This window comes from Dermacentor andersoni, chromosome 4, assembly GCF_023375885.2.
Source record: "Dermacentor andersoni chromosome 4, qqDerAnde1_hic_scaffold, whole genome shotgun sequence".
Taxonomy (NCBI): domain Eukaryota; kingdom Metazoa; phylum Arthropoda; class Arachnida; order Ixodida; family Ixodidae; genus Dermacentor; species Dermacentor andersoni.
In genome coordinates, this window is record NC_092817.1 from 57440840 (window position 1) to 57457440 (window position 16601).

The 16601-nt window shown below is 47.2% G+C and overlaps 1 protein-coding gene and 1 pseudogene across 1 annotated transcript in view; one reads left to right on the forward strand and one right to left on the reverse strand.

Moving 5' to 3' along the window:
* Positions 1 to 16601, reverse strand: part of Septin2 (septin 2) — a 43646-nt gene that overhangs the window by 14485 nt on the left and 12560 nt on the right. The window contains exons 6-9 of the mRNA XM_050182996.3: positions 13765 to 13882; positions 11534 to 11623; positions 11303 to 11399; positions 1668 to 1879 (exon numbers count right to left, since the gene is read on the reverse strand). Of these exons, the coding sequence (XP_050038953.1) occupies positions 1668 to 1879; positions 11303 to 11399; positions 11534 to 11623; positions 13765 to 13882 (517 nt within the window). The remainder of the gene's footprint in view (positions 1 to 1667; positions 1880 to 11302; positions 11400 to 11533; positions 11624 to 13764; positions 13883 to 16601) is intronic.
* On the forward strand, positions 13949 to 16415 carry LOC140217102 (piggyBac transposable element-derived protein 4-like; annotated as a pseudogene).

The following is a 16601-nucleotide window of genomic DNA, read 5'->3' on the forward strand; positions in this document are numbered from 1 at the left end:
GTGTGTCTCCTACTTCACGGCAACAAGTTCAGGGTGTGATCATTAGGCAAGAAAAAGAAAAAAAGCACACTTCTTGATTGGAAAAGTGGGGGCTGCGTTCACTACGCAAGGATAATTAGATCAATTTCGTCAGTACCGTCAGATTCAAGTTGCCAGGAGTCTACTGTGCAGGTGTGGCCACAGCTAGCGGGAACATGGGAGCCCGTGGCATCACTCTGCGCAGCCCCACCACAGGTTCCTCATGAAGTCTTGTGGCGCAGGCGCAATCAAAGAGATTGGCAATACCCGCACGGCTTGTCTGCAATAGTTCCTCCCCTTTGCTGCACATGCTGGTATGCCGATTGCACACATTTGTAGCCCTGAGTTATCAACATTGCATGCAGGCACACAACATGTGTGAGGAACTATAGCAGACAACGCGCATGTGCTGCAAGACTTCACGAGGCACTGGCGGTGGCGTTGTGTGGAGTGATGCCTTGGGCTCCCGTGGTCACGCTAGCAGTGGCCACGCCACACCTCTGCTTGTTTCAGTGCTCTGTCAGATGAAATGTCAGATAATGAATGGCTTATGTAATATAAATTCCAGGGTTTTATGTGCCAGAACCACGATCTGGTTACGAGTCATATCATAAGAAGCCAACAAACACTGACACCAAGGACAACATAGGGGAAATTACTTGTGCTTAATAAATGCGAAGGTTGTGGGTTTGGTTCCCACCTGCGGCAAGTTGTTTTTTCATCCACTTTAATTTTCAATAATTTATCGTTTCTTTATTTCATTTATTAAGCACAAGTAATTTCCCCTATGTTGTCCTTGGTGTCAGTGTTTGTTGGCTTCTTATGATAGGACTAATAAAAATCGGGCCCCTCGGTTAACCCCCTTTCTTCTCATTTATCTGGTTACGAGGCATTCTGTAGTAGGAGACTCAGGATTAATTTTGACCACCTGGAGTTCTTTAGTGTGCACCTAAGTTTAAGTACATAAGTATTTTTGCATTTTGCCCCCATTGAAATGCGGCCCCAAAGACTGAGATCAAACCTGATACCTCGAGTTCATATCCCATATATTGAAAGGCTTGAAGAATACTCAGTGTTTGCATCATTACCATTTTCTTTCAAATACTAAGGGTTTGGCTGAAGGTACTACAAAATGCAGCCTCTGGCACATGTCTACCTCAGCAAAGCTTGCAATTCACCCTTTTAGGAACAAAGTTTTAGCAATACTGCTGCAACTCGCCCTCTTTAGCCACACTGGCTGCATATTTTTGCTTAGTCATTAAACAGCAGTGAATCACCAAAGTGGCAGTTTAGGCTACTATGTTTCATTTTGAAGCATTAGCCTTCAGTACATGCTCAGTTGCGAATTTTGTTTTAGTTTCATGTACTCGTGTTACATCCACACTTTTCTTTTGAAGCGCTGAGTGATAAGCTTTAGATCTCCAAAGTCTACACCTCATAAGCAAGCTTTTTATTAGTTTCACATTGCAATTGTGTTAAAAGCGTATTTTTCTTCTGGGCGCTCAGTTATAAGCCGTAAATCTTTAGGCTCTTAATTTCATGAACAACTCTACCTGGTGCCATTTACAAGCTTCAACATTCATTTACCATACCGCAAAAATCCTTCCTACGCAATCTAGTAGCAACAGATGCAGTGCTGCAGCACTCACAGTGAGGTGCTCCTGCCGCTTCTGTTCGTAGGTTTCTTGAAAGCTGATCGGCTTGTTGTCGGTGCCGATGTCTGTGAAGCCCATCTGCTCCAATCGCATGCGCCGATACAGTTCATAGTGGCGCGTGTGCGTCTGCTCCCTCAGGTCTTCCATGTTTGTCCGCAGAAGCATCTCACGAAGCTTCACAAAGTCGCAGTGGTTCTCATTCTCCACTGCAACGAGAAGTCCCAGGTTCACATCTAGTTCAGAACACAAAAGCTGCATGTTCCCACAGGAGTCTCAAAAGTGCACTAAAGGCATTGTTTATCCTAGCTAGAACATTAAATAAACATGTCCTCAAGATTTGTCAGCATTTGTTCAGTGCAAAGGTATGACATACACCCCTGCCACACTGGACAGTTTAAAGTCTTTACATTCGAATGACATTCGGTGTAACGAATGCCATTTGACACGTGGCAGAGCTACACATGCAAAATTAATGCTATTCGGTTGCGATATCAACGGCGATCATTTAAGAGAAACTGGAAACTGAAGTGAACAAGGTGGGTATGAATGTTTGTTAAAGCAATCCATTTATTTTCAAACAATTCTGAGGTGTCACTTGACTAAAAAATGCACTTTAATAATGCATATAAACATTCTATTTCAGGATGTCTGGTCACCATAGGTGAAGACAAGGCCTTGCCAGCATGGTAGCCGCTAAACTGCAAACCAACAATGTGGCTGACATGGCAGCACTGCAAGAGGACGCTTTAAGCTTCACCTGCTACAACTGAGCACTGCAGCAGCTGAGGTGATTAGTTACTGCATACTTTACATTACGAGCAAAGCACATTAATCCGAGGAAGTGGTTAGACCTTCAAGTAGACCCACAAGAAAGTACTAAAAAGAAATTGAGCAGTGCATTCAAGCAAACTCGTTCACTGTTGCAGCTATGATGGCTACTGCTTTCACTGCTCACCAAGAATGTTGGACATTTCAAAGAGTCAGCATTGGTTTCAAGATCCTCTGCAAAACCTCGGAGCAAGTCACTTCAAGCAAGCCTTCAATGTGTCACCGAGTGTTCACAATGTGGCCAACTAGCAGAGCGATGACACCCAGATGTTACTGAGGTGGAGAGTAACAACATTTTGAGACAGCCTGCAATACAGCTTTTTTTCGCGAGTTAATGAACACCTTAAAAATGCAAATTATATAAATGCAAAAGATTGCTTTTTCCATGCACAGCTGTCAAGTGACAAATGCATTATGTCTTATTTTACTGTCTCTGGAGTAGAGAGTAAACATTCGCTTTAAGTGCAAAGCCAAACGAGTTCTTCAAATTTATTCGACTGCGAAAGTAATCAGATTCGAATGGCGTTAGTAAATATTTCCGTGCAGCAGTCAAATAATACAATTAGATGCTAATGTCACTAAATTTTGATGGCATTAAACTGTCCTGTGTGACAGTAATATTAGTCACCACAATAATCACAACAGAATAATGGTGGATTGTCTGAAAGGATCAGCAGCACATCGTCACGTCAGCAGCACAGGAATCCTGTGCTGTGCCAGCAAGCTCGAAGGTCATGCTCTGCCAAGGGCTATAATGGCCCTAGGAGAGTGAGGGCCACATAAAGAAAGCAACAAGCTTAAAAAATAGTCCTATCAGAGCAGTGTTGTAGTAATCGCACCGCTGGCACGAGTTGTTGGGGTCTCGGTGCTGACGCCCGTTATTGCCAATGGGTCGCAAGCCCCAAGGGTAGCGTTGGCCTGGCGGCCTGGGGCACTGGAAGCATCCGAAGGTCCCGGCAAAGCAAGAGAAGACTGGTAACAGAACAACTTGTTTATTCTAACATAGCAAAAGAGCGGCCGGTCAGTTCGACCGAAGTGGAGAGACGGGAGAGCACGTAACTCAACAGTACAAATCGGAGCCTCTCCCTGGCGTCCGGGGGCAGCTGCTCTTATACCCTCGGCGTCGCGGTCCAAAAGAGAAGGTCACGGGATGAAGGTCACGGGATGAAGGTCACGGGACGGCGGAGCATGACCCCACGACGGCGCGAACTGTCGAGCCGAGAGACCTGCTGAACCGAGTGTAGTGACGCATCGCCAACCTTCACTTGGGGAGCTCCGCTCCCCTGATGCCGCGCTTTGACAAGCGTGGGCACACACACACACACACACACACACGAAGACACGTGGCACTGAAACACGCCTGGACACGCTTGGCGGGTAGGCGTTGCGGCGGCGTCGGACGGGCCAAAATGTCCGCCGCTTTGAACAAAGCCCCGGCGTCCGTTGCATCCGCGCCGGCATTACCGCGCGTTGTAGGCGAAACGTAACAGACCGCCCCGCCGGGGGAAGGAGATCCCGATGGTCAGGGGACTGCATCCGCTGTCCGGAGGGATGTCGCTCGATGATGCTCATAACCGTAGTCGGGCGTCCTTTGGCGTTTCTTGAGCGCAGCGCACAGAGAAGGCCTCGTTCTCGCGTTCAGGTGCACAGGACACTGCAAAGTGACTTCGGGAGAGTTGACATTTTTGTTCTCGTTTCCGGCAAGCGTTAGAACTACGCCGAAAGTCAACCGCTCAGTCAGCAAGCACGGCACAACCCTCACTAAGCCCTGCCAGGCTCTTTCCCCTTTTATACTGCTGCCTAGTTCCTTACAGTAGTTTAGCAGCACTCAGAACGCGTCCACAAATCGGAAAAATTGCACTAAAAAGCACATCATCACTTTGAAACACTATACAAAAGCAATAGGTTAAAAATCCTGCCTCAGGAAGAAAAACATCAGTAACAAGCAATTTTGAGGCTGATTCCCACGTTAGGGGCTTCGACTTAAGCCATCGGCGTTACCGTTGAGACTCCCCTTTTTGTAACGCACCTCAAAGGAATATTGTTGCAAAGCGAGGCTCCAGCGCAGGAGGCGGCCATTTTTGGGAGAGATGGTCTGCAGCCATTGGAGAGGGCAGTGATCCGTTTCAATGATAAACCTCGAGCCAGCTAGGTAACATGACAATTTCTGAACGGCCCACACGATACACGCACACTCTTTCTCGGTGGCGCTATACGCCTGCTCACGACTGGTCAGCTTACGACTAGCATACAGGACGGGGTGTTCTACTTCTCCATTTTCCCGTTGGCACAGTACAACGCCCATGCCTCGCTCACTAGCATCACACTGAACAACGAACCCTTTTGTGTAGTCGGGCGATCGTAGCACAGGCTGGCTTGTTAGGGCGCTCTTTAGGGCGCTAAAAGCTCTTTCCTTCGTCTCATCCCAGACGACTGTTTGCGGCTCTGTCTTTCTTAGAGCATCCGTCAAGGGAGCCGCGATATCAGAGTACCTGGGGATGTACCTCTGATAGTAGCCGGCGACACCTAAGAACGACCGAATATCGGTCTTCGTACGCGGTTGCGGGAAGTCTCGCACAGCGGCCACCTTTATTTCAGAGGGGCGGCGACGACCCCGACCAATCACGTGTCCGAGGTAGACAACCTCGGCCTGTGCTAACTGGCACTTGGGAGCCTTGACTGTCAAGCCCGCATCGCGCAGGCGGGTTAGCACTGCCCGCAAGTGCGCCATATGCTCAGGCCAGGATGCGGAGAATATCGCTACGTCGTCTAGATACGGTAAAGCGAATTCTTGCTGTCCCCGCAACACTTTATCCATGAGGCTTGAAAAGCAGTATGGCGCGTTCTTCAAACCAAAACTCAAAACTTTAGGACGGAATGTCCCCATTGGTGAAATGAACGCCGCATACCTACTAGCCTCTTCTGTAAGTGGAACCTGCCAATAACCCCTGACAAGATCTAGGGTGGAAATAAACTGAGCGCTACTCACTCTCTCAAGGCGCTCCTCGATGTTAGGGATCGGATAAATTTGATCCTTAGTGATGGAATTAAGCCTGCGGTAGTCGACGCAAGGACGAGGTTCCTTGCCCGGTACCTCAACTAAAATCAAAGGGGAGGTATAATCACTCTCACCCGCTTCAATAACACCGAGCTGTAGCATTTTCTTTACCTCAGCCTCCATAATATCGCTCTGGCGGGGTGACACCCGGTACGCCTTGGATCGTACTGGCTCTGGGGAGGTAAGTTCTATGTCATGAGTAAGGACAGAAGTCCTACCAGGCCTCTCAGAGAACAGACCTTGAAACTCTTGTAAGAGCTGGTGTAGTTCGGTTTTCTGCTCAGGCGACAGCGATGCTTTACTTATTAAGTCACTAATGACTTGATCGGTGTCTTTCCTGTTCGTCACTGAGCCTAGTCCCGGAAGCTCGACCGGAAGCTCTTCTAACTTTCCCGCATCGGGAATTTCCTCTCCAGTATCTGGTGCCTTTAACGCTACAGGCTCAATTTTATCCCGTTCGGGCGTGCTCTGACTACCAGCTTGCTGCACCTCTGACCCTTTCTCATCGTTCAACAACGTTGGCCCCGCAACTACCGCCTTTGCAGCGAGCTCCCGAACCTTCGATCTGGTTAAGGCCTGAACGCTAGCCTCACCAAACAAAAGCCCCTTCTCGCGCAGGAGGTGATCGGACCTGTTCGAAAATAGGTACGGGTACTGGGGGGGCAGCATAGATGACACTGCGGCCTCCGTCTCAAGTGCTCCGAAAGGTCCTTCAATAAGCACTTTTGCTACCGGCAGACACACGCTATGAGCTTCCACTGCTTGCTTGATCCATGCGCACTCGCCCGTGAACATATCGGGTTCTACGTAAGAGGGATGAACTACATCCATCGTAGCTGCGGTATCGCGAAGCACTCGGCACTCTTTCCCGTTCACGAGGAGGTCTCGCATGTAAGGCTCGAGAAGCTTGATGTTCTCGTCAGTGCTGCCTAATGAAAAAAACACGACTTTTGGTTTTGTTTCTGGGCACTGCGCCGAAAAGTGACCCGGCTTCTGGCACGTATAACAAACGCGCGCTTGCCTCGTCTCGAACCGCTTTCTGCGTTCGGCTTCGGTTGCCGCCGTCTCCTTACGTTCAGACGGACTGCTTTCACTCGCATCCGCACTACGTGTATCCCCCTTTGCTCTCATGGGTGTGAACTTCGGCCTCTCAAACTTGGAGCCAAATTCACCCTTTTGACCGTCCTTAGCTCCGCGAGCCCGACGCGTCACAAACTCCTCGGCTAACTCAGCGGCTCTAGCCACCGTACTAACGTCTGGCCTATCCAAGACCCAGTACCGCACGTTCTCAGGTAACAGACTATAAAACTGTTCTAGCCCGAAACACTGCAGAACTTTCTCGTGGTCACCAAACGCTTTCTCTTCTTTGAGCCACTCCTGCATGTTTGACATAAGCCTGTACGCAAACTCTGTATATGACTCACTTTTGCCTTTCTCATTTTCCCGAAACTTCCGACGGAACGCCTCCGCTGACAGCCGGTACTTTTTCAGCAGACTCGATTTCACTTTGTCGAAATCCTCTGCCTCCTCTCTCTCCAAGCGAGCGACTACGTCGGCCGCCTCGCCGGGTAGCAAAGTGAGCAAGCGCTGTGGCCACGTTTCCCGAGAGAACCCCTGCTTCTCGCACGTTCGCTCAAAGTTAACCAGGAACAAACCAATGTCCTCTCCAAGCTTAAACGGCCGCATCAGGTCAGTCATTTTGAACAATACTCGTTCTCCTGCACCGTGTGCCTGACTTCCATTACGAGCGCGTTCCATCTCTAACTCGAGACGCTTCATTTCCAAAGCGTGTTGACGGTCGCGCTCTTCTTTTTCTTTCTCTTTTTGTTCTTTTAGTTCGCGCTCCTGTTTCTCTTTCTGTTCTTTTCGTTCACGCTCATCTTTCTCTTTCTGTTCTTTAAGTTCACGCTCCTGTCTTTTTGCCGTCTCCCTCTCCTCAATGGTCTCAAGGCATTCCGACAGCTCGTCATCCTCAGCTTCTAACTCAAGAATAGCCCTTAGCAGTTCTGGTTTTCTGAGTTTGTCTGAGACATCCAGACCCAACTCTCTCGCAAGCTCCAGCAATTTCGGTTTGCGCAACGACTTCAAATCCATGGCTGCTCTGAATGCTGCTTTCTCTACTGCCTACTATTGTCTTGCCGCAAACTAACCCGGTAGCAACGACAACCACAATTACCAGCTCTGTTTCTAACACTAACAAAAGCCTGGCAAAACTCAGAAGAAGAAAGTCCCGCACTCACCAAACCTCGCAGCCAAGACTTCAGCGCAGTCGTTCCGCTGCAGGCAACCAGTCGTCACACAGGGCTCGTTGCACTGCTCCCGGATGGTCGTTGAGCTGCTCAGCATACAGTCAACCGCATCTCTTCGCTGCTGGCCTCCGTTGTCGCGATCTCACCGCTGGCAACCAGATTGTAGTAATCGCACCGCTGGCACGAGTTGTTGGGGTCTCGGTGCTGACGCCCGTTATTGCCAATGGGTCGCAAGCCCCAAGGGTAGCGTTGGCCTGGCGGCCTGGGGCACTGGAAGCATCCGAAGGTCCCGGCAAAGCAAGAGAAGACTGGTAACAGAACAACTTGTTTATTCGAACATAGCAAAAGAGCGGCCGGTCAGTTCGACCGAAGTGGAGAGACGGGAGAGCACGTAACTCAACAGTACAAATCGGAGCCTCTCCCTGGCGTCCGGGGGCAGCTGCTCTTATACCCTCGGCGTCGCGGTCCAAAAGAGAAGGTCACGGGATGAAGGTCACGGGATGAAGGTCACGGGACGGCGGAGCATGACCCCACGACGGCGCGAACTGTCGAGCCGAGAGACCTGCTGAACCGAGTGTAGTGACGCATCGCCAACCTTCACTTGGGGAGCTCCGCTCCCCTGATGCCGCGCTTTGACAAGCGTGGGCACACACACACACACACACACACGAAGACACGTGGCACTGAAACACGCCTGGACACGCTTGGCGGGTAGGCGTTGCGGCGGCGTCGGACGGGCCAAAATGTCCGCCGCTTTGAACAAAGCCCCGGCGTCCGTTGCATCCGCGCCGGCATTACCGCGCGTTGTAGGCGAAACGTAACAGTGTCAATAAGTTGTTCTGTAGGACCATCCAATGAAATTGGCTGAACTACATATTTATGTTCAGATGCAATGCAACTGCCTTAAAAAAAATTAACATCAATGGTCTGCTTGCAATTTGCCCATTTTACAAAAAGACTTAGGATGCCATTAGGAGCTGGTTCTGTATTACCAGTGGCGATGCCAATCTTAAATGGATTTGTGTTGTTTTCTTTTATGAAGGCTTCGTTTGTTGCAAAAGTGCAGCACTTTTCCGTATTTCTCAGGCTTTCTTTCAGGCTTGGAAAAAAACATATGTAGCGTGTACTGAGCAACTGAAAGCTAGATCGGAAATATTTCGGAATTGCCTACATTCTCATTGGCACTTTTGCTCTGAATTATCATATTTGAGAAGTCGTTTAATTAATAACTAATTATGTAATTAGGAAAAATACAAAGAATAGTCCAACTTGCTCCAAGCAAGGGCAAAAAAACCTTACGTTGGTTCTGTCCAGCTATGAGATACTTCATATTTCTTAACTTTGGCACAAGTTACATGGGACATATAGCATATTATACAACAGCAAAGGGAGTGAACATAGAAGTGGGGATTAAAGAAGAGAATAAAGACATGGACTGAACAGCAGGGGCCATTACAAGAGCCAAAAATATAAGCATCAGATCACCTAGTCCTGTAAATCTGCCTGAATATCCATGAACAAGACTAATAATGTCTATAATTACATATGCTTTATGTAATTTTGTTACAGCTAGCATTGTCACCATATATAATTGGAACTGCTCTATTATGTATAGTATATCAACAAACTCGTGCAAGTTTTTCCAGACCTTTGGTATAACTTACACTTTCAATCTGACACAAAGCCAATGCTCCTACTTTATTACAAAAAAAGTGGCTCACATGATGTTAAGTATAGGTATCCCTTAAAGGGCCCCTCACCAGGTCTGGCCATTCTGAGCTAACAAGCACAGAGCATACAATGAGCGATAACGATCGTGTCTACAAAGTATTACATCGCTATGCACCAAAGAAAGATCTGAAATTTCAAACCGAACACTGTTTTCCCTTCTCCTCGCGGCCGCCACACTCCAAGCCGGAGGATGACGTACTTGTGCTAGTGCGCCTACACACATGTGTTTGTGCTGTGGTGTCTCTTGTGCCGACAGGTGACTTCGAGAATTATTCAAGTCAACATCTGTTAGTTATGTAATATGTTGCTAGAATAGACGAATTTATGCTTAGAGAAACAATAAAACACATAAACCAAACATCTGCATGTTTTTGTTTTACTTCGCACCGCAGCAAGAGAGATGTACTTCAGTTTCGTCTGCTTGTTCCCATGTGGTGCAGTCGCACGTGCAGGCACTGAAACTATAGTTTTCTACCGTGTGCCTGCACGGGATCATGCTCTGTGATCCGCTTGTGTCTGCCTCACTATTCGTGTATCACAGGCTTATACCGCTAGTCAGGTGTCCTCGAGCACAATGCACAAAATTGTATTCTGTGCGAAACAAGACAATCACAACAGCTCGCACATGACACCATCAGCAGAAATGCACCGTGCCACAAGAAAGCGAGGAAAAAAAAAAAAAAAAAAAACGAAAGGCGGGGCCCGTGACAAATGCGTTATGCAATCCTTGAGGTCCGGTATGGGAGAACACAGGGAAGGAATCTTGCTTGCAGAGGCTAGCGGGGCAAGTGGAGAAAGATTATGTTTGCAGTGAAGCTCGGCTCCTGAAATCATGGGTTCGCAACACTGAAACATTTCTACCTCGACTATCAATGAGAAGACTTGAAAAATTTTTAAGGCAGAACACTCCCTAGAGGACACATGACTTCCAGCATATAAACAATTTTTTATGGGACCTGGTGAGGGGCCTTTTAATGAACGATCAATCTGCAGGCTTTCATTCCTACATTATAAAGAGACCCTAAACCGAAATATTGGTAGAGCTGTGTTCGATAAATTGCCTTTCTACAACAGCAACGAGCCACTCCTACTAAGCCAGAAAAGATGCAAACATGAAAGACGGGTAATGGCACCGCCTTGAAGTTCCTGAACCAACTAGCCATGACTTCATGGATTGATGACATCTCCTCGGGCCCAGCTCAGCTATGCATCTATCAGTAAAGGGGGACTTCACCTAGTGTTGCCATTTTAGCAACGAAGCGGCTACTTTTCTGGCTACCTTTCACTTTTTGGACCTGGCAAACCTGGCTGCTATGTGCATCTGTATAATAATAGTGTTTCCGCTTGAGTGGATGAATTTTTGCACGAGAACTATCTCTGGCAATGCCACACTGTAGTGTTTCTACGCTCTGCCTGAGTGAGGATGAGTAGACAACTGCAAAAATTAAATTGTGGGATTTGACATGCGAGAACCATCATCTGATTATAAGGAGGACTCTGGATTGGAGTAGACTCTGGATTCGTGGGAGACTTTGGATTAATTTTGACCCCCCTGGGGTTCTTTAACGTGCTTCTAAATCTAAGTAAACGAGCGTTTTTGAATTTCATTTCCATAAAAATGCAGCAGCCACAGAAGGCATCGAAACTGCAACCTTGAGCTCACCGGCACAACGTAATAGACACTAAGCTATCCAGCGTGTAGACTAGGCCCCCCAGATGCATCAGCCTCTCCATTGAAGTCGAGAATAGCGATCTTGGTTTACCTTGAACAGTTCCCCAAGGATACTGGCGTGCTCGGACCATCTTGTTTCCAACTCGGACAAAATCTGTGCTCCCTACGACAGCCAGTGGAACGTGGGCCTGCAATTTCATTACAAGACACACTACACAAGATGCTTGCACAAGGACAGAAGTGGGCAAGAGGCTCATAATCAAATAGCACACCGAGGATGAAATGGCAATGCACAAGATGCAAGGCGAGGAAGCACACTTACATTCATGCTCTGATTTAGTTCGGCCGATGATTCATCGTCTGTTGGGAACTGGTAAATCTGAACTCCATTGCTGACGAGCTCACTCATTATCTGCAAGTCAAGACGAAAGATTAAAGTCACTCAAGAGAGCTACTACTAATGCCATGTAAACTTTAGCAGAACTTATCATGCAGAAGCATTTCTGTCACAGTGTTCCTCCAGCATACGGCAGAAATGAAAGATTCATGCCGGCTAACATATCTGATGTGTTAGCAGTGTGTTCAATGGGGCTGGTTGGTTCATCTTTAGAATAAAAACAGGAACAGCGCAACACAGGACGAGCGAGTAAACAGGACAGAGCGCTGACTAGCAGCCAAATGCTTTATTTGCAGAAGCAGCATATGCTGCTTCTGCAAATAAAGCATTTGGCTGCTAGTCAGCGCTCTGTCCTGTTTACTCGCTCGTCCTGTGTTGCGCTGTTCCTGTTTTTATTCTAAATATCTGATTTGGATGTGCTTTAGAAGCCTCACGAGTTCTTTATTTGCAGAGTTCAAGCAAAGTTCAAAAGTATGCGTGAATTAAGCACATTTACCTTTTGTTAATAAATGCAGTATTTTCTGACAGCATTGTGGATAGGTTATAAATTGCATGTTCCAAAAGAATTGCAGTACGAAAGCTGCTTATAAGGCTGGTACAGGAGCCCACTGGGAATGACACAATGAGAAGTTTTCATGGATTGTCACTTGTTAGGCTGTAACAAGTGTGACACAGTTTATCAGCATGTTATACTTAACAGTGAATAAATTATCCTCAAAAAAATGTTTTCCCACGAAAGTGTTTTGTCCCGAGGTCCATAGAAAACCAGTGCGCAGTACACACATCTCGCAAATTTCTTGGCTTCCCTAATAGATGGTGCCTCTTTGCCGTTTTGTAAGGTAGTGGCAGCTGGGATGGGGGACACTTGGAGAATGGTAGGACATGGAGGCGAAAGGGTGGGGTCGCCCATGGCAGAGGGGAGGGGGATCGCTAAGAGCAGATGGAAAGGGGAGGTGAACGAAAATCGTGCACTCGCCTGTCTCTCGTTTTTCATTGCACGCTCATTTTCAACCCAGAGATGCTGCTTGCCAAATACATATCTGCTCACCTTTGAGCAAATATGAGCCCGTACACACAATGCACGCGTGTACAATTAAGGAATACATACTGTGTCCCGTGACAATTGATCCTTCCCACGCTTGTCATGCTTTACCGCAATACTTTCGCGTATGCTTCAGAGCACAAGATTGCTGTATTGAGGTGAAGCTGACTTTCGGGAACCGGCATTATGGACCGCACCGTGCTTTCCTAGCTTCAAAGCCAATCGCGAGGGCCACAAAGGCGGAGTCGGTGCCATCCCTGAGAGCGGCGAATTCTTTTAATAAAAAACACTGCGCTCAACAGCAAGAAGCTTAATAGCGAACGTCTCTTGTCTCGCGCTCTCCCGAACAAACGAGAGCAGCACGCAAGGCTCCTCATGTACGTGCGCAAGAATCAGATGCGTGCGGACGCGGCGGCCGCTTACGCACGCACGTTCGTGTTGCGCTCTGCACATGTGCACTTTGCAGAACGTAGCGATCTTACGTACGCATACTAAAACTGTAATCGTTTGACCATCTGCGTCCATGGAAGTTTCCATTTATTGTCTCGGCATTCCTACGCGGCAGAAGCGAAATTTCGTTATACTGAAATTGCACACAAACCCACTTTGCTACATTGAGGTTCTAAATACATGGTGTTCTATGGCAAGAGGTTATGAAAAGTTAAATACTTCGTTATATTGAGAATTTCGTTATACTGAAGTTCATTATATAGAGTTTTAACTGTATATCCAATGGACTTACTGTTGCGTCAGATATATCTACGACGCCTGGTAGCCTCCAGGGTTCTATTACAGCTGTGCAGCAGCACATGCATTGCATGCTTGCTATCGCTGTTATTACTTCGTCCTTCCAGCAAAACCAATTAATAAAAGACTGTGCATGTTTATAGACTTGCTATTGTGATGTGCAAGAGGGCTGCCACTGCTCCTAGAATACATGTTTCCCCTTTGCGTCACGACAGATTTCTTTAAAAAAGGGTGCAACGAATTTTCTTCTCTCTCTTAGGATTTACCAACCCCTGTGAAACACTTAGGCATAAGTGTTTCACAGGCCTCTGGCATAACCAAATATAACTGAGAAGAGGCTGGTGTTGAGGAAAGGACAAAAGCTCACCTTAATCTTGAACCTTTGCAGCTCTGTCTTGGAAATGGTGTCAGCCTTGGCAATTATGGGGATGATGTTCACCTTGCTGTCCAGTTTCTTCATGCATACCAGGTCAATGGACTTGAGCCTAAGGGCATGCGACAACAAGAAGTCAGGAAATGACAGCACTTGGCACTCAGAACCAGCATAACACTTTCGGGACCGACCCATAGGCCATCGATTATATATGATCGACGGTTTTGCGCGCACTGCCACGTTCAAATTTCCGCGCGCTTGGACAAGTAGCCCCATCTAGGAGGTTGTCAGGAACTAGACTCTCGGTTTCGGCATAGTTTCTTTCGTTTTCCAGCAGATGGCGATACGCGAGAGAGGATTTTGTAGATTGCGGCGGCGGCGGACACAGTGGAAAATGGCGTCGTGCTCGCGTCCGGTCGCTCGAAAAGACCGCCGTCAATCGCGCGATTCCGCTGCTTCGGCAACTGATTTTTTTGATGAACCGAGCAGCGAAGAGTCTGAAGACGACTTCGGCAGCTCCGATTTTATTTCGGACTCTGATTCGGACGATGATGAGCCAGGGACTTCATCTAGTAGCCAAAGGTGAGCATAGCTCCACATTCAGTTCTCTCTGGAGTAGGTGAACGGGCTCGCTATATGTTCTCATTATTTTATCTTTACTTGGTAGGGTCTCAACAAGCTACGGTAATGATCTGCTGCCGCCAGCGCAGAAGCGGATCGAGTTTTCGCCGAGACTGGAACCTGGCGTGTACTTGGACGCAGAAGTGGGCGTGGCGCTCAGAAGCGGATCAAAAAAATTCTTGACTGCTCTGGACTTTTTTTCTGTTTTTCTCGATGAATGTGATCGAAACCATTTGCAACAACACAAACAAGTATGCTTGGACTCGCATTTTGGAAAAACCAACGCATGCTTGTTCCGACGGATCTAGGGAAGAAGTCACCCCAAGTGAAATGCTGAAGTTTATCGGACTCGTAATTTACATGGTTGTTGTGAAGGTTCCTCGGCTGAAGTTGTATTGGAATGTAGGAAATCTGTACAGCGGTCTGCTCCCACCACGGATCATGCGGCGACGCCGGTTTATAGCTCTACTCGCAATGTTGGAAGTTGCAGACTTGGACGATGTCACTCAAAGTTCAAGAGGAAAGCTCCGATACATGTGGTGGCTCCTGCAGCACATGAACGAAGTGTCAGCGAATCTTTTCCAGCCACATCGCGATCTTTCCGTGGATGAGCGCATGGTGAAATCGAAAGGGCGGTCAGGGATCCGACAATATATCAAAGATAAAGTAACAAAATGGGGCTACAAGCTGTGGGTCCTTGCTGACCCTGGCACCGGATATACTGTGCAGTTTAGTGTGTATACCGGTAAGCGTGAGCAGCCAGGGCCCCATGGGTTGGCTTTCGACGTAGTTAGCAAGCTGTGTCACAGATATCTTGATCAGGGCTACAGGATCTATATGGACAATTTTTACACTTCTACGAGCCTGTTCAGTCATCTTCTCAACCGAAAAACACTGGCTTGCGGAACCACACGCAAGGATCGCCGAGGATTTCCTGCCGAACTGAAGGATGCACGGTGGGAAAAAAAAGCTCGACGTGGCGACATTCGATGGTTGCGCGATCAGAACATCCTGTACCTTCAGTGGAAAGACCGGCATGTTGTCAACATGATGAGCACGGTTCACACTGCAAATGACACGGTCACCACAAAAAGAAGGGAAAGAAGGCAATACTCCTGGACTCAGATATCTGTAACAAAGCCACTGCTGATCCGTGATTATAATGCTGGCATGCTAGGCGTAGATAAATCGGATCAAATGATTGGATATTATAATGTTCTCATGAGAAGCGTACGGTGGTGGAAGACTGTTCTTCCACTGCGTCGATATTGCATGTGTGAACAGCTTCATACTTTTCCAAGCTCACAGCAGATTGCACCCAGAGATTCCTGAGCTGGCACGCACTGCCGGGTTTGACCACCTAACTTTTAGAGAAGAGCTCATTCAGCAGCTTCTGAATCTTGACGGTGCCAAGCAAGCACACACGCCTCCACCACCCGTCGCAAAACCTGCGCTCTACAAGCCGGAAAAAGTGGCAAAACGCAGAAACTGCAAGCTGTGCTATGAGCAGAAGAAAATCGAGCTCAAAACGAATGTCTTTTGCAGCACATGCCAAGTTCACTTGTGTTTTACGACTGCCCGGAACTGTTTCGCCGAGTGGCACAAGAACCGTGGGACCTGAGTGGCTGACCACTGGTGCAAGCTAGATTTCACACAAGAAAAGACAGTTGTAGATAGGCGTGCCAAATTTTCACATGCAAGAAAGGAGGCATTGTAGCACATTTTGTATATATTGATTTTTTTTATTATGTTTTCCCACTTGTATATCCATGACTTTTCCAACTTTTTTATGTTGTTCTTTCAGCAAATCTTGAATTTGAGATTTTTAAAAAAATATTATATATCACTTTTAAGTTTAATCTTTCTTTATGCATGAAAGACCATCTAATTAGCTACATTTTGATAAACATTACAGCAATATAGCGCAATGACTATTTGTAATAAAAAATAATTTTTGACACCCATCAGAATTGCCTGTTTTCTCCCCGGTCCCGAAAGAGATAAGCATGGTTTCAGATTCTAATAATTTGGTTGTGTAGGTACATATTTACATCACAAAGCACACAAATATACCGTGTTTATGAACATATACTGCATACCTGTACCTAACCATCACAAACCCAATTACAGCCTTCAGAAAAGATGGAAGCACATGAACAAAAGTACTTAACGGAACAAGCCTATAGAGTTATTGGTACAAAGAAAACTTC